Here is a 19,153-nt window from a genome sequence, read left to right on the forward strand (position 1 = left end):
CCTCCAAAAACATCCCCTTTCTTTGCTTTCTTTTTGAAAACTATTTACATTTTGACCACCGGCGAAGAGGAACCCACAAAAGAGGCGCGCCGCTGTATAAGCCGCGGGGTTCAAAGCGTAGGGGGGGAAATGTAGCGACTTGATTTAAAGCCGCCGTGCCAAAGTGTTGCCTGTAGCTCCCCCTGGTGGTGAAGTCTGGGAGGTGTGACATCATTAAGCCATGCAACATAAGACGGGGGAGGAGGAGGAGGGGAGGAAGGCTCCTATCTCCCGCCCCCTCTCCCTCCCTCCCTCCCATCCTCGCTCTCAGTTGGCGCTGTCCTGGTGCTGCTAGTCCTGGTGCTGCTAGTCCTGGTGCTGGTAGTCCTGGTGCTGGTAGACCTGGTGCTGGTAGACCGTGGCGCAGATGAGCGACACTCACAACAATGTGGTGCATCAACTGCGCTTCGGACAAAACGCCCGCCATTCTGCACAACAAGCTCCTCTACTGGTAAGACATGGGGGGGGGGGGGGATACTGTCACGACCGTGTGTGTGTGTGTGTGTGTGTGTGTGTGTGTGTGCGTGTGTGTGTGGAAGATTTGTTCTGACTGTGCTTTTCCCGCCCGTGATGGCGCACTGTGGGGGGGGGGGGGGGCGACCTGAGCGTGCACGACATTGGTGCGGGTGTCGCTCAGCCACCTGCTCTGCTTCCTGCCTTCAGACGTCCTGGTCTTCTTCTTCTTCTTCTTCTTCTTCTTCTTCTTCTTGTGACCTGCGCGCTTAGCATCATGGCCCCCGGCAGCAAGGAGAGTGTCCGTGTTCGAATCCCCGGCTCGCTGGAAGCCAACACGCAGAGTTAATGAGACTGCAGGCTAGGTGGGAACTTGTGGGTGTTGTTGACTTCCTGACACACGCTTTTGAAGACTGCTCATTGCAGATCACCCGTGTGGGGTGTTTCTGGGCCGATACAGATAGCGATTATTAGGAGTCCAAAATGGCAATATTTGGAGCCCGTATTCATTTTCAGTCACAGTTATTTGAACATGAATATTATATGTCAGTAAACACATGAATAGTATATGTCAGTAAACAAATGAATAGTATATAACAGTAAACACATGAATAGTATATAACAGTAAACACATGAATAGTATATGGAGTAAACACATGAATAGTATATAACAGTAAACACATGAATAGTATATGGAGTAAATACATGAATAGTATATAACAGTAAACACATGAATAGTATATGTGAGTAAACACATGAATAGTATATAACAGTAAACACATGAATAGTATATGTGAGTAAACACATGAATAGCATATAACAGTAAACACATGAATAGTATATGTCAGTAAACACATGAATAGTATATGGAGTAAACACATGAATAGTATATAACAGTAAACACATGAATAGTATATAACAGTAAACACATGAATAGTATATGTCAGTAAACACATGAATAGTATATGCCAGTAAACGCATGAATAGTATATGTCAGTAAACACATGAATAGTATATGGAGTAAACACATGAATAGTATATAACAGTAAACACATGAATAGTATATAACAGTAAACACATGAATAGTATATGTCAGTAAACACATGAATAGTATATGTGAGTAAACACATGAATAGTATATAACAGTAAACACATGAATAGTATATGTCAGTAAACACATGAATAGTATATGTCAGTAAACACATGAATATTATATGTGAGTAAACACATGAATAGAATATGTCAGTAAATACATGAATAGTATATGGAGTAAACACATGAATAGTATATGGAGTAAACACATGAATAGTATATAACTGTAAACACATGAATAGTATATGTCAGTAAACACATGAATATTATATGTGAGTAAACACATGAATAGTACATGTGAGTAAACACATGAATAGTATATGGAGTAAACACATGAATAGTATATAACAGTAAACACATGAATAGTATATGTCAGTAAACACATGAATATTATATGTGAGTAAACACATGAATAGTACATGTGAGTAAACACATGAATAGTATATGTCAGTAAACACATGAATAGTACATGTCAGTAAACACATGAATAGTACATGTGAGTAAACACATGAATAGTATATGCCAGTAATCGCATGAATAGTATATGTCAGTAAACACATTAATAGTATATGGAGTAAACACATGAATAGTATATGGAGTAAACACATGAATAGTATATAACAGTAAACACATGAATAGTATATGTCAGTAAACACATGAATATTATATGTGAGTAAACACATGAATAGTATATGTCAGTAAATACATGAATAGTATATGGAGTAAACACATGAATAGTATATGGAGTAAACACATGAATAGTATATAACAGTAAACACATGAATAGTATATAACAGTAAACACATGAATAGTGTATGCCAGTAAACACATGAATAGTATATGCCAGTAAACGCATGAATTGTATATGTCAGTAAACACATGAATATTATATGTGAGTAAACACATGAATAGTATATGTCAGTAAATACATGAATAGTATATGGAGTAAACACATGAATAGTATATGGAGTAAACACATGAATAGTATATAACAGTAAACACATGAATATTATATGTGAGTAAACACATGAATAGTACATGTGAGTAAACACATGAATAGTATATGTCAGTAAACACATGAATAGTACATGTCAGTAAACACATGAATAGTACATGTGAGTAAACACATGAATAGTATATGCCAGTAAACGCATGAATAGTATATGTCAGTAAACACATGAATAGTATATGGAGTAAACACATGAATAGTATATGGAGTAAACAAATGAATAGTATATAACAGTAAACACATGAATAGTATATGTCAGTAAACACATGAATATTATATGTGAGTAAACACATGAATAGTATATGTCAGTAAATACATGAATAGTATATGGAGTAAACACATGAATAGTATATAACAGTAAACACATGAATAGTATATAACAGTAAACACATGAATAGTATATGTCAGTAAACACATGAATAGTATATGCCAGTAAACGCATGAATAGTATATGTCAGTAAACACATGAATATTATATGTGAGTAAACACATGAATAGTATATGTCAGTAAATACATGAATAGTATATGGAGTAAACACATGAATAGTATATGGAGTAAACACATGAATAGTATATAACAGTAAACACATGAATAGTATATGTCAGTAAACACATGAATATTATATGTGAGTAAACACATGAATAGTATATGTCAGTAAACACATGAATAGTACATGTGAGTAAACACATGAATAGTACATGTGAGTAAACACATGAATAGTACATGTCAGTAAACACATGAATAGTACAGGTGAGTAGAGTTGTATAAAAGTAGATTAGGTTGAGTGAAGACTTGAATTGTTGAGTTTTATGAAATATTTTACGTTTATTGAAGATTGCAAAATTGTCTGATGTTTACAAACATTTTCAGAGTTTGTTCTTCAGTGATGTGATCATGTTGGATGATATCTCATGTTAGGTTTATATCTATGTTGGGTTTATATCTCATGTTAGGTTTATATCTCATGTTAGGTTTATATCTCATGTTAGGTTTATATCTCATGTTAGGTTTATATCTCATGTTGGGTTTGTATCTCATGTTGGGTTTATATCTCATGTTAGGTTTATATCTCATGTTGGGTTTATATCTATGTTGGTTTATATCTCATGTTAGGTTTGTATCTCATGTTGGTTTGTATATCATGTTGAATTATATCTCATGTTGGGTTTATACTGTATCTTATGTTGGAGTATATCTCATGTTAGGTTTATATTATGTTGGTGTATACCTCCATGTTGAATTATATCTCATGTTGGATTATATTTTATGTTAGATTATATTTCATATTGGGTTTATACTGTATGTCATGTTGGATTATATCTCATGAAAGGTTTGTATCTCATGTTGGATTATATCTCATGTTAGGTTTATATCTCATGTTGGATTATATCTCATGTTGGATTTTATCTCATGTTGGGTTTATATTTCATGTTGGATTATATCTCATGTTGGGTTTATATCTCATGTTGGGTTTATATTTCATGTTGGATTATATCTCATGTTGGGTTTATATCTCATGTTAGGTTTATATCTATGTTAGGTTTATATCTCATGTTGGGTTTATATCTCATGTTAGGTTTATATCTCATGTTAGGTTTATATCTCATGTTAGGTTTATATCTCATGTTAGGTTTATATCTCATGTTGGGTTTGTATCTCATGTTGGGTTTATATCTCATGTTAGGTTTATATCTCATGTTAGGTTTATATCTATGTTGGTTTATATCTCATGTTAGGTTTGTATCTCATGTTGGTTTGTATATCATGTTGAATTATATCTCATGTTGGGTTTATACTGTATCTTATGTTGGAGTATATCTCATGTTAGGTTTATATTATGTTGGTGTATACCTCCATGTTGAATTATATCTCATGTTGGATTATATTTTATGTTAGATTATATTTCATATTGGGTTTATACTGTATGTCATGTTGGATTATATCTCATGAAAGGTTTGTATCTCATGTTGGATTATATCTCATGTTAGGTTTATATCTCATGTTGGATTATATCTCATGTTGGATTTTATCTCATGTTGGGTTTATATTTCATGTTGGATTATATCTCATGTTGGGTTTATATCTCATGTTGGGTTTATATTTCATGTTGGATTATATCTCATGTTGGGTTTATATCTCATGTTAGGTTTATATCTATGTTAGGTTTATATCTCATGTTGGGTTTATACCTCATGTTGGATTATATCTCATGTTGGGTTTATATCTCATGTTGGATTATATCTCATGTTGGGTTTATATTTCATGTTGGATTATATCTCATGTTGGGTTTATACCTCATGTTGGATTATATCTCATGTTGGATGATATCTCATGTTGGATTATATCTCATGTTGGATGATATCACATGTTGGGTTTATACCTCATGTTGGATTATATCTCATGTTGGGTTTATACCTCATGTTGGCATATATCTCATGTTGGATTATATCTCATGTTAGGTTTATATCTCATGTTGGATTATATCTCATGTTAGGTTTATATCTCATGTTAGGTTTATATCTCATGTTGGATTATATCTCATGTTAGGTTTATATCTCATGTTAGGTTTATATCTCATGTTGGTTTTATAGCTCATGTTGGGTTTGTATCTCATGTAGGGTTTATATCTCATGTTAGGTTTATATCTCATGTTGGGTTTATATCGCATGTTTGGTTTATATCTCATGTTGGGTTTATATCTCATGTTGGGTTTATTTCTCATGTTGGGTTTATATCTCATATTGGGTTTATATCTCATGTTGGGTTTATATCTCATGTTAGGTTTATATCTCATGTTGGGTTTATATCTCATATTGGGTTTATATCTCATGTTGGGTTTATATCTCATATTGGGTTTATTTCTCATGTTGGGTTTATATCTCATATTGGGTTTATATCTCATGTTGGGTTTATATCTCATATTGGGTTTATATCTCATGTTGGGTTTATATCTCATGTTAGGTTTATTTCTCATGTTGGGTTTATATCTCATATTGGGTTTATATCTCATGTTGGGTTTATATCTCATGTTAGGTTTATATCTCATGTTGGGTTTATATCTCATATTGGGTTTATTTCTCATGTTGGGTTTATATCTCATATTGGGTTTATATTTCATGTTGGGTTTATATCTCATATTGGGTTTATTTCTCATGTTGGGTTTATATCTCATGTTGGGTTTATATCGCATGTTAGGTTTGTATCTCATGTTGGGTTTGGATATCATATTGGGTTTATATCTCATGTTGGGTTTATATCTCATGTTGGTTTGTATATCATGTTGGATTATATTTTATGTTGAATTATATCTCATGTTGGGTTTGTATCTCATGTTGGGTTTATATCATGTTGGATTATATTTTATGTTGAATTATATCTCATGTTGGGTTTACACTGTATCTTATGTTGGAGTGTATCTCATGTTGGGTTTATATCTCATGTTGGATTATATCCCATGTTGGATTATATCTCTTGTTGAGTTTATACTGTATCTCATGTTTGATTATATCTCATGTTAGGTTTATATTATGTTGGTGTATACCTCCATGTTGAATGATATCTCATGTTGGGTTTATATCTCATGTTGGATTATATTTTATGTTGGATTATATTTCATGTTGGGTTTATACTGTATGTCATGTTGGATTATATCTCATGAAAGGTTTATAGTTTATGTTGGATTATATCTCATGTTAGGTTTATATTTCATGTTGGATTATATCTCATGTTGGGTTTATACCTCATGTCGGATTATATCTCATGTTGGATTATATCTCATGTTAGGTTTATATCTCATGTTGGGTTTATATCATATGTTTGGTTTATATCTCATGTTGGGTTTGGATATCATATTCGGTTTATATCTCATGTTGGGTTTGGATTTCATATTGGGTTTATATTTCATGTTGGGTTTATATCTCATGTTGGGTTTATATCTCATGTTGGGTTTATATCTCATATTGGGTTTATATCTCATGTTGGGTTTATATCTCATATTGGGTTTATATCTCATGTTAGGTTTATATCTCATGTTGGGTTTGGATCCCATGTTGGGTTTATATCTCATGTTGGGTTTATATCTCATATTGGGTTTATATCTCATGTTGGGTTTATATCTCATGTTGGGTTTATATCTCATATTGGGTTTATATCTCATGTTGGGTTTATATCACATGTTAGGCTTATATCTCATGTTGGGTTTATATCTCATGTAGCAACACGCTCATGTACTTATGTAGTCGTAGCAACACGCTCATGTACTTATGTAGTCGTTGTAGCAACACGCTCATGTACTTATGTAGTCGTTGTAGCAACACGCTCATGTCCTGATGTAGTCGTTGTAGCAACACGCTCATGTACTTATGTAGTCGTTGTAGCAACACGCTCATGTACTGATGTAGTCGTTGTAGCAACACGCTCATGTACTTATGTAGTCGTAGCAACACGCTCATGTCCTGATGTAGTCGTTGTAGCAACACGCTCATGTACTTATGTAGTCGTTGTAGCAACACGCTCATGTACTTATGTAGTCGTTGTAGCAACACGCTCATGTACTTATGTAGTCGTTGTAGCAACACGCTCATGTACTTATGTAGTCGTTGTAGCAACACGCTCATGTACTTATGTAGTCGTTGTAGCAACACACTCATGTACTTATGTAGTCGTTGTAGCAACACGCTCATGTACTTATGTAGTCGTTGTAGCAACACGCTCATGTACTTATGTAGTCGTTGTAGCAACACGCTCATGTACTTATGTAGTCGTTGTAGCAACACGCTCATGTACTTATGTAGTCGTTGTAGCAACACGCTCATGTCCTGATGTAGTCGTTGTAGCAACACGCTCCTGTACTTATGTAGTCGTTGTAGCAACACGCTCATGTACTTATGTAGTCGTTGTAGCAACACGCTCATGTACTTATGTAGTCGTTGTAGCAACACGCTCATGTACTTATGTAGTCGTTGTAGCAACACGCTCATGTACTTATGTAGTCGTTGTAGCAACACGCTCATGTACTTATGTGGGTCGTTGTAGCAACACGCTCATGTACTTATGTAGTCGTTGTAGCAACACGCTCATGTACTTATGTAGTCGTTGTAGCAACACGCTCATGTACTTATGTAGTCGTTGTAGCAACACGCTCGTGTACTTATGTAGTCGTTGTAGCAACACGCTTATGTACTTATGTAGTCGTTGTAGCAACACGCTCATGTACTTATGTAGTCGTTGTAGCAACACGCTCATGTACTTATGTAGTCGTTGTAGCAACACGCTCATGTACTTACACACACACTGTCTGCTACTACTTCACATGTCAGTCCACTCACACACACACACTGTCTGCTACTACTTCACATGTCAGTCCACTCACACACACACTGTCTGCTACTACTTCACATGTCAGTCGACTCCCACACGTACACACACACTGTCTGCTACTACTTCACATGTCAGTCCACTCACACACACACTGTCTGCTACTACTTCACATGTCAGTCCACTCACACACGTACACACACACTGTCTGCTACTACTTCACATGTCAGTCCACTCACACACACACACACTGTCTGCTAATACTTCACATGTCAGTCCACTCACACACACACACTGTCTGCTACTACTTCACATGTCAGTCCACTCACACACACACACTGTCTGCTACTACTTCACATGTCATTCCACTCACACACACACACTGTCTGCTACTACTTCACATGTCAGTCCACTCACACACACACTGTCTGCTACTACTTCACATGTCAGTCCACTCCCACACGTACACACACACTGTCTGCTACTACTTCACATGTCCGTCCACTCACACACACACTGTCTGCTACTACTTCACATGTCAGTCCACTCACACACACACACTGTCTGCTACTACTTCACATGTCAGTCCACTCACACACACACTGTCTGCTACTACTTCACATGTCAGTCCACTCACACACACACACTGTCTGCTACTACTTCACATGTCAGTCCACTCACATACACACACTGTCTGCTACTACTTCACATGTCAGTCCACTCACACACACACTGTCTGCTACTACTTCACATGTCAGTCCACTCACACACACACACTGTCTGCTACTACTTCACATGTCATTCCACTCACACACACACTATCTGCTACTACTTCACATGTCAGTCCACTCACACACACACTGTCTGCTACTACTTCACATGTCAGTCCACTCACACACACATACACTGTCTGCTACTCCTTCACATGTCAGTCCACTCACACACACACACACTGTCTGCTACTACTTCACATGTCAGTCCACTCACACACACACACACTGTCTGCTACTACTTCACATGTCAGTCCACTCACACACACACACTGTCTGCTACTACTTCACATGTCATTCCACTCACACACACACTATCTGCTACTACTTCACATGTCAGTCCACTCACACACACACTGTCTGCTACTACTTCACATGTCAGTCCACTCACACACACATACACTGTCTGCTACTACTTCACATGTCAGTCCACTCACACACACACACACTGTCTGCTACTACTTCACATGTCAGTCCACTCACACACACACACACTGTCTGCTACTACTTCACATGTCAGTCCACTCACACACACACACTGTCTGCTACTACTTCACATGTCAGTCCACTCACACACACACACACTGTCTGCTACTACTTCACATGTCAGTCCACTCACACACACACACACTGTCTGCTACTACTTCACATGTCAGTCCACTCACACACACCAAGCCAAAGATAAAGTCACTCTGACTGTTGTGATGTTAGCATTAGCATGTGGCTAACATGTGTGGAACCTTGGTGAAACTCCACAATGAGTCAGCTGATGTGGACAGAAAAAAGCCAAAGACAAAGCAAAACTCGCCGAGATGTGAAGTTTGCTGCTAGCTTTCAGCGCTGGCTAGCGTGGGCACGGAGAATGCTAGAAAGATGTATCTGCTGGCCGTGATGTCGGTGGGTGTCGATGAGGAGGGACTGAGTCACGCCGCCTGGTCGGGAAGCGCCGCTGCTGAGTCAGCAGCCAGCCTGTTGCCTAGCAACCCTCCTGTGGATTCCCAGCTGAGGCACAGCTGCCGGGTCGGGTCTGGTCAGTCCATCAAACTCTGTGTTGCCTAGACGGGTCTGGTCGGTCCATCAAACAGTGTGTGCTCCCTAGATGGGTTTGGTCAGTCCATCAAACTCTGTGTTGCCTAAACGGGTCTGGTCAAACCATCAAACAGTGTGTTGCCCAAACGGGTCTGGTTGGTCCATCAAACAGTGCGTGCTGCCTAGACGGGTCGGGTCGGTCCATCAAACAGTGTGTGCTGCCTAGATAGGTCTGGTCAATCCATCAAACTCTGTTTTGCCTAAACAGGTCTGGTTGGCCCATCAAACAGTGTGTGCTGCTTAGACGGGTCTTGTGGGTCCATTAAACAGTGTGTGCTGCCTAGACAGGTTTGGTCAGTCCCTCAAACTCTGTGCTGCCTAGACAGGTTTGGTCAGTCCATCAAACAGTGTGTGCTGCCTAGATGGGTCTGGTGGGTCCATCAAACAGTGTGTGCTGCCTAGACGGGTTTGGTCAGTCCATCAAACTCTGTGCTGCCTAGACGGGTTTGGTCAGTCCGTCAAACAGTGTGCTGCCTAGATGGGTTTGGTCAGTCCATCAAACTCTGTGCTGCCTAGACGGGTTTGGTCAGTCCATCAAACAGTGTGCTGCCTAGACGGGTTTGGTCAGTCCATCAAACAGTGTGCTGCCTAGACGGGTTTGGTCAGTCCATCAAACAGTGTGCTGCCTAGACGGGTTTGGTCAGTCCATCAAACTCTGTGCTGCCTAGACGGGTTTGGTCAGTCCATCAAACAGTGTGCTGCCTAGACGGGTTTGGTCAGTCCATCAAACAGTGTGTGCTGCCTAGGACGGGTCTGGCTGGTCCATCAAACAGTGTGTGCTGCCAAGACGGGTTGCCTCATGTCAACATATGTTACTCCAAAAGCTGTATGTACCTTTCAGCAATAATGGTGCCTTCACACATGTGTAAGTTACTAATACACCCCCATACCATCACACATGTGTAAGTTACATGTGTCAGACCACTTTGCATCAATCCATCTTAGATGAGCTCGGGTCCAGCCAGGCGTTTCTGGGTGTTGTTGATAAATTGCTTTGGCTTTTTTTTTTTTTGCCCAAAAACGGCATTTGTTGTCAAAGTGGTGACCCTTTGCCCCGTTCATGCTTTCATAGCCAATCATGGATGTTTGAACATGTCTTTCTCACTTCCTGCATCCTCCTCATCCTTCTCCTCCTACACAGCCTGCCCCTTTGGCTCCGCCTCTTTCATTCCCAAACATGGGCGTGCTTCCATGTGACGGTGGGTGGGACGCGGCAGGTGGGCTTCTGGCCCCCCAACAGACGACGGGTGTATTTTTAGCGGCTTGTACACAAGATGGAGACCTGTCCTTCTTCTGTGTTGTCAGCAGAAGGCGTGTAGCTAATGCCATCTTATTCAAGCGTAGCTAGGGCCATCTTATTTAAGTGTAGCTAGTGTCGTCTTATTCAAGTGTAGCTAGTGCCATCTTATTCAAGTGTAGCTAGGGCCATTGTATTTAAGTGTAGCTAGTGCCATCTTATTCAAGTGTAGCTAGTGCCATCTTATTCAAGCGTAGCTAGTGCCATCTTATTTAAGTGTAGCTAGTGTCATCTTATTCAAGTGTAGCTAATGCCATCTTATTCAAGCGTAGCTAGTGCCATCTTATTTAAGTGTAGCTAGTGTCATCTTATTCAAGTGTAGCTAGTGCCATCTTATTCAAGCGTAGCTAGGACCATCGTATTTAAGTGTCGCTAGTGTCATCTTATTCAAGTGTAGCTGGTGCCATCTTATTCAAGTGTAGCTAGGGCCATTGTATTTAAGTGTAGCTAGTGCCATCTTATTCAAGTGTAGCTAATGCCATCTTATTCAAGCGTAGCTAGTGCCATCTTATTTAAGTGTAGCTAGTGTCATCTTATTCAAGTGTAGCTAATGCCATCTTATTCAAGCATAGCTAGTGCCATCTTATTTAAGTGTAGCTAGTGTCATCTTATTCAAGTGTAGCTAGTGCCATCTTATTCAAGTGTAGCTAGGGCCATTGTATTTAAGTGTAGCTAGTGTCATCTTATTCAAGTGTAGCTGGTGCCATCTTATTCAAGTGTAGCTAGGGCCATTGTATTTAAGTGTAGCTAGTGCCATCTTATTCAAGTGTAGCTAATGCCATCTTATTCAAGCGTAGCTAGTGTCATCTTATTTAAGTGTAGCTAGTGTCGTCTTATTCAAGTGTAGCTAGTGCCATCTTATTCAAGCGTAGCTAGGGCCATCTTATTTAAGTGTAGCTAGTGTCATCTTATTCAAGTGTAGCTGGTGCCATCTTATTCAAGTGTAGCTAGGGCCATTGTATTTAAGTGTAGCTAGTGCCATCTTATTCAAGTGTAGCCAATGCCATCTTATTCAAGCGTAGCTAGTGCCATCTTATTTAAGTGTAGCTAGTGTCATCTTATTCAAGTGTAGCTAATGCCATCTTATTCAAGCATAGCTAGTGCCATCTTATTTAAGTGTAGCTAGTGTCATCTTATTCAAGTGTAGCTAGTGCCATCTTATTCAAGTGTAGCTAGGGCCATTGTATTTAAGTGTAGCTAGTGCCATCTTATTCAAGTGTAGCTAATGCCATCTTATTCAAGCGTAGCTAGTGCCATCTTATTTAAGTGTAGCTAGTGTCATCTTATTCAAGTGTAGCTAGTGCCATCTTATTCAAGTGTAGCTAGGGCCATTGTATTTAAGTGTAGCTAGTGTCATCTTATTCAAGTGTAGCTAGTGTCATCTTATTCAAGCGTAGCTAGTGCCATCTTATTTAAGTGTAGCTAGTGTCATCTTATTCAAGTGTAGCTAGTGCAATCTTATTCAAGTGTAGCTAGGGCCATTGTATTTAAGTGTAGCTAGTGTCATCTTATTCAAGTGTAGCTAGTGCCATCTTATTCAAGCGTAGCTAGTGCCATCGTATTTAAGTGTAGCTAGTGTCATCTTATTCAAGTGTAGCTAGTGCCATTGTATTTAAGTGTAGCTAGTGTCATCGTATTTAAGTGTAGCTAGTGCCATCTTAATCAAGGAACAACCTAATGCGTGAGCGTCTTGTACTCAACATGTTTGCACTCACACATTTATTTCAGTGTTACTGTCGGGACTTTTGTAAACAATTTAATACATGATGCCTTACTTTTGTAAACAATTTAATACATGATGCAGTTAAAGCCATCACAGATCAGTCGGTTAAGTCCTCAGTGAGATCCAGGGTGTAGAAGTTAATCTTTGAAGTGGAATTCTCCTCCAGCTGTCATGGCGGCTTTATTTATTTATTTATTTATTTATTTATTCATTCCAGCTGCATTATAGCAGGAAGGAGCAAGAAAACATTTGGAACATCTGTGATGTCACAGGAAGTGACTCTGATGAGAGCTCACATGGGGTCGGCCCGTGACAGGAAGTGACTCCGACGAGAGGTCACATGGGGTCAGCCCGTGACAGGAAGTGACTCTGACGAGAGGTCACATGGGGTCAGCCCGTGACAGGAAGTGACTCTGACGAGAGATCAAGATTTGAACATTGTAGGTCGGACAAAACCAAGAAAAACTCATTAAAAACAAATATGTTTCGGCCTCGCCACGAAGCGGCGACTTGTCCAGGGTGTACCCCGCCTTCCGCCCGATTGTAGCTGAGATAAAAAAAGATGGACTTCTGACTATGTGCTAAAGTTAAAGTTCAGTTAGTGCTTGATTGCACACTGACCTTGCATACCCATCCATCCATCCATTTCCTACCGCTTATTCTCTTTGGGGCCGCGGGGGGCGTTGGTGCCTATCTCAGCTACAATCGGGCGGAAGGCGGGGTACACCCTGGACAAGTAACCATCTCATCGCAGAAGTTGCACACCATGAATCAAATAACAAATGCAAACAGTAAAGGTAATGAACTACAAAGATGGCTGCCACTGCGTACTCTAATGCAAGAGGTCCGAATGACCAGGGTACCCATAATGCAACAGTACTACGTTTTTTTGTTGCCCATTTCAGAATGTTTCTTCACTGCGACAAAATGTATCTGCTGATAGTTTGGATTGTGCTTGCAGTGCAGGTGACTTTGAACAACTTCAAGTCCTAAGTAAGAATCAATCAATCAATCAATGTTTACTTATATAGCCCTAAATCACTAGTGTCTCAAAGGGCTGCACAAACCACTACGACATCCTCGGTAGGCCCACATAAGGGCAAGGAAAACTCACACCCAGTGGGACGTCGGTGACAATGATGACTATGAGAACCTTGGAGAGGAGGAAAGCAATGGATGTCGAGCGGGTCTAACATGATACTGTGAAAGTTCAATCCATAATGGATCCAACACGGTCGTGAGAGTCCAGTCCAAAGCGGATCCGACACAGCAGCGAGAGTCCCGTTCACAGCGGAGCCAGCAGGAAACCATCCCAAGCGGAGGCGGATCAGCAGCGCAGAGATGTCCCCAGCCGATACACGGGCGAGCAGTACATGGCCACCGGATCGGACCGGACCCCCTCCACAAGGGAGAGTGGGACATAGGAGAAAAAGAAAAGAAACGGCAGATCAACTGGTCTAAAAAGGGAGTCTATTTAAAGGCTAGAGTATACAAATGAGTTTTAAGGTGAGACTTAAATGCTTCTACTGTGGTGGCATCTCAAACTTTTACCGGGAGGGCATTCCAGAGTACTGGAGCTCGAAATGAAAAAGCTCTACAGCCCGCAGACTTTTTTTGGGCTTTGGGAATCACTAATAAGCCGGAGTCCTTTGAACGCAGATTTCTTGCCGGGACATATGGTACAATACAATCGGCAAGATAGGATGGCGCTAGACCGTGTAGTATTTTATACGTAATTAGTAAAACCTTAAAGTCACATCTTAAGTGCACAGGAAGCCAGTGCTGGTGAGCCAGTATAGGTATATATGTATGTATGTATGTATGTATATAAAAGTATATACAGTATAGGTATATATATATGTATATAAAGGTATATACAGTATAGGTATATATGTATGTATATATGTATATAAAGGTATATACAGTATAGGTATATATGTATGTATATATGTATATAAAGGTATAGTACAGTATAGGTATATATGTATGTATATAAAGGTATATACAGTATAGGCGTAATGTGATCAAACTTTCTTGTTCTTGTCAAAAGTCTAGCAGCCGCATTTTGTACCAACTGTAATCTTTTAATGCTAGACATGGGGAGACCCGAAAATAATACGTTACAGAGACGAGACGAGACGAGACGTAACAAACACATGGATAATGATCTCAGCGTCTTTAGTGGACAGAATGGAGCGAATTTCAGCGATATTGCGGAGATGAAAGAAGGCCGTTTTAGTAACGCTTTTAATGTGTGACTCAAAGGAGAGAGTTGGGTCAAAGATAATACCCAGATTCTTTACCGTGTCGCCTTGTTTAATTGTTTGGTTGTCAAATGTTAGAGTTGTATCATTAAATAGAGGTCGGTGTCTAGCAGGACCGATAATCAGCATTTCCGTTTTTTTTGGCGTTGAGTTGCAAAAAGTTAGCGGACATCCATTGTTTAATTTCATTAAGACACGCCTCCAGCTGACTACAATCCGGCGAAAGAATGGTGGCAGGGGTTCCAATTGTTGTGTCCTATATTGTCCCATTGTGTGCAACAAAGAAGTGCAAATGGGAATGAACGGGAATGCTTTCGGGATGAAAAAGTAGACTAAGACCATCATTTTGATCAGGGAATGGTTGAAAATTGTGGGCAGAGTAGAGGAATTGATGAAGGTGGACCCCGACTGAAACAAGTTGAAAAACTGATTGGGGTGTTTGGTACCATTTAGTGGTCAATTGTAGGCAATATGTACTGTACTGTGCTATCTACTCATACAAGTCTCAATCAATCAATCAATCAAAGAAAGAAAATGCAGAAACTATTGAAATCTGGTAAGACTGGTCATTTTTGGGAAAGTTTGTTTTAGGAGCCCACAAGTCCTTCAGGTTCTGACAGGACCGAGGGGACGGGCGATGTGGGCGTTCTGGGCAGACTAGTGAAGTAAATCATGTGTTCCAGGGTGATGAAAGTGGGAGTTGTACCGTCAACATTTGAAGTCACGTTTGACCATTTCTAACCGGAAATGAATGTCATGTTTGACCATTTGTGTTGGCGTGCTGGAAGGGGGCGGGGCCTAATGACAGCAAGAGGCGGACCATCTGCAGAGGGCTAAAGAGGAAGAAGACGATGACACTCGGGCCCTCAGGGTCTGATGCCATTTGGTTGTTGCTTGCGCGAGGAAACACACACACACACACACACACACACACACACACACACACACACTGTGGCTGACTCTACACACATTTCCCAGAGTCCCTGTTGTGTTGTAATTTGGAGCGCAGCAAGCCCACCGGGCACACGGTGCCTATTGGTCCCTCTAAACTGGTCCCGGCTCACAAACACAGGAGCCTGTTTATTCACCGTGAGCAATGATGCAGAGTGCATGAGAAAGTGACAAAGGACAAGGCCGTGACGCACAACACATCACAACCGATGTTGTGAGGAGCATACTGCTGGGTCAGCACTTTGAAGACACTACGTGCAGCTACTGCCATCTGGTGGAGTTGATGAGTAATTTCGCCAGCAGGTCGCCTACAGCCACCGTTCCTACCCGCAATGCTCTTAACGCTACATCTACTAGAGATAGTTGTTTGTGTAGACGAAGGCTTGGTTCAAACTATTCAGTAGATAAAATAATGAGGGTCATTTGATCCTCTTTTTGGAGCTGAAAACCAGAAAAAGTTTCCTCAAATAAATGTCCTCAAAGTGGTTATTGCACTGGTGACCCAGCATGCACTCTGTTTTCTTGCAGGCGTGTGTGTGTGCTCGCTCTGCAGTCCGCCCTTCTGTTTTTAGCAAGGCTGTTGTCATGGAAACCAGGCCTAATTGCAGACAAAGTTTTTTTTTCACCTGTTTTTTTACATTCCTGTTTTTCTTCTGAGCACGTGGGCGGAGCCTCACAGCCCGGTTGTTTTGTCACCTTTCTCTGGAGGATGAAGTGTGTGTTGGGCATGTAGGACCGTGAAAGGAGGTCCTCCAAGTACTTCACAACCAGACAACCTACCCTAGTAACTGAAATTGTGGAGGATGAAGTGTGTGTTGGGCATGTAGGACCGTGAAAGGAGGTCCTCCAAGTATTTCACAACCAGACAACCTACCCTAGTAACTGAAATTGTGGAGAATGAAGTGTGTGTTGGGCATGTAGGACCGTGAAAGGAAGTCCTCCAAGTACTTCACAACCAGACAACCTACCCTAGTAACTGAAATTGTGGAGGATGAAGTGTGTGTTGGGCATGTAGGAACGTGAAAGGAGGTCTTCCAAGTACTTCGCAACCGGACAACCTACCCTAGTAACTGCAATTGTGGAGAATGAAGTGTGTGTTGGGCATGTAGGACCGTGAAAGGAGGTCCTCCAAGTACTTCACAACCAGGCAACCTACCCTAGTAACTGAAATTATGGAGAATGAAGTGTGTGTTGGGCATGTAGGACCGTGAAAGGAGGTCCTCCAAGTACTTCACAACCAGACAACCTCCCCTAGTAACTGCAATTGTGGAGGATGACGTGTGTGTTGGGCATGTAGGACCGTGAAAGGAGGTCCTCCAAGTACTTCACAACCAGACAACCTACCCTAGTAACTGAAATTGTGGAGGATGAAGTGTGTGTTGGGCATGTAGAACCGTGAAAGGAGGTCCTCCAAGTACTTCACAACCAGACAACCTACCCTAGTAACTGAAATTGTGGAGAATGAAGTGTGTGTTGGGCATGTAGGACCGTGAAAGGAGGTCCTCCAAGTACTTCACAACCAGACAACCTACCCTAGTAACTGCAATTGTGGAGGATGAAGTGTGTGTTGGGCATGTAGGACCGTGAGAGGAGGTCCTCCAAGTATTTCACAACCAGACAACCTACCCTAGTAACCTTAAATTGTGGAGGATGAAGTGTGTGTTGGGCATGTAGGACCGTGAAAGGAGGTCCTCCAAGTACTTCACAACCAGACAACCTACCCTAGTAACCTTAAATTGTGGAGAATGAAGTGTGTGTTGGGCATGTAGGACCGTGAAAGGAGGTCCTCCAAGTACTTCACAACCAGACAACCTACCCTAGTAACTGAAATTGTGGAGGATGAAGTGTGTGTTTGGGCATGTAGGACCGTGAAAGGAGGTCCTCCAAGTACTTCACAACCAGACAACCTCCCCTAGTAACTGAAATTGTGGAGGATGAAGTGTGTGTTGGGCATGTAGGACCGTGAAAGGAGGTCCTCCAAGTACTTCACAACCAGACAACCTCCCCTAGTAACTGCAATTGTGGAGAATGAAGTGTGTGTTGGGCATGTAGGAACGTGAAAGGAGGTCTTCCAAGTACTTCGCAACCGGACAACCTACCCTAGTAACTGCAATTGTGGAGAATGAAGTGTGTGTTGGGCATGTAGGACCGTGAAAGGAGGTCCTCCAAGTACTTCACAACCAGACAACCTCCCCTAGTAACTGCAATTATGGAGAATGAAGTGTGTGTTGGGCATGTAGGACCGTGAAAGGAGGTCCTCCAAGTACTTCACAACCAGACAACCTACCCTAGTAACCTTAAATTGTGGAGGATGAAGTGTGTGTTGGGCATGTAGGACCGTGAAAGGAGGTCCTCCAAGTACTTCACAACCAGACAACCTACCCTAGTAACTGAAATTGTGGAGGATGAAGTGTGTGTTGGGCATGTAGGACCGTGAAAGGAGGTCCTCCAAGTACTTCACAACCAGACAACCTACCCTAGTAACTGAAATTGTGGAGGATGAAGTGTGTGTTGGGCATGTAGGACCGTGAAAGGAGGTCCTCCAAGTACTTCACATCCAGACAACCTACCCTAGTAACTGAAATTGTGGAGGATGAAGTGTGTGTTGGGCATGTAGGACCGTGAAAGGAGGTCCTCCAAGTACTTCACAACCAGACAACCTACCCTAGTAACTGAAATTGTAGAGACTTAAGTGTGTGTTGGGCATGTAGGACCGTGAAAGGAGGTCCTCCAAGTACTTCACAACCAGACAACCTACCCTAGTAACTGAAATTGTGGAGAATGAAGTGTGTGTTGGGCATGTAGGACCGTGAAAGGAGGTCCTCCAAGTACTTCACAACCAGACAACCTACCCAAGTAACTGAAATTGTGGAGGATGAAGTGTGTGTTGGGCATGTAGGACCGTGAAAGGAGGTCCTCCAAGTACTTCACAACCAGACAACCTCCCCTAGTAACTGCAATTGTCGAGAATGAAGTGTGTGTTGGGCATGTAGGACCGTGAAAGGAGGTCCTCCAAGTACTTCACAACCAGACAACCTCCCCTAGTAACTGAAATTGTGGAGGATGAAGTGTGTGTTGGGCATGTAGGACCGTGAAAGGAGGTCCTCCAAGTACTTCACAACCAGACAACCTACCCTAGTAACTGAAAT

General features: G+C 41.2%; 1 protein-coding gene across 1 annotated transcript in view; it reads left to right on the plus strand.

Annotated features, from left to right (window-relative positions):
- Positions 1 to 350: 350 nt before the first annotated feature.
- Positions 351 to 19,153, plus strand: part of LOC133554019 (IQ motif and SEC7 domain-containing protein 2-like) — a 42,480-nt gene continuing 23,677 nt past the window's right edge. Inside the window, exon 1 of the mRNA XM_061902345.1 lies at positions 351 to 490. Within this exon, the coding sequence (XP_061758329.1) occupies positions 426 to 490 (65 nt within the window). The 5' untranslated portion in view covers positions 351 to 425. The remainder of the gene's footprint in view (positions 491 to 19,153) is intronic.

Source organism: Nerophis ophidion, linkage group LG06 (genome assembly GCF_033978795.1).
Source record: "Nerophis ophidion isolate RoL-2023_Sa linkage group LG06, RoL_Noph_v1.0, whole genome shotgun sequence".
In the NCBI taxonomy this organism is placed as follows: Eukaryota; Metazoa; Chordata; class Actinopteri; order Syngnathiformes; family Syngnathidae; genus Nerophis; species Nerophis ophidion.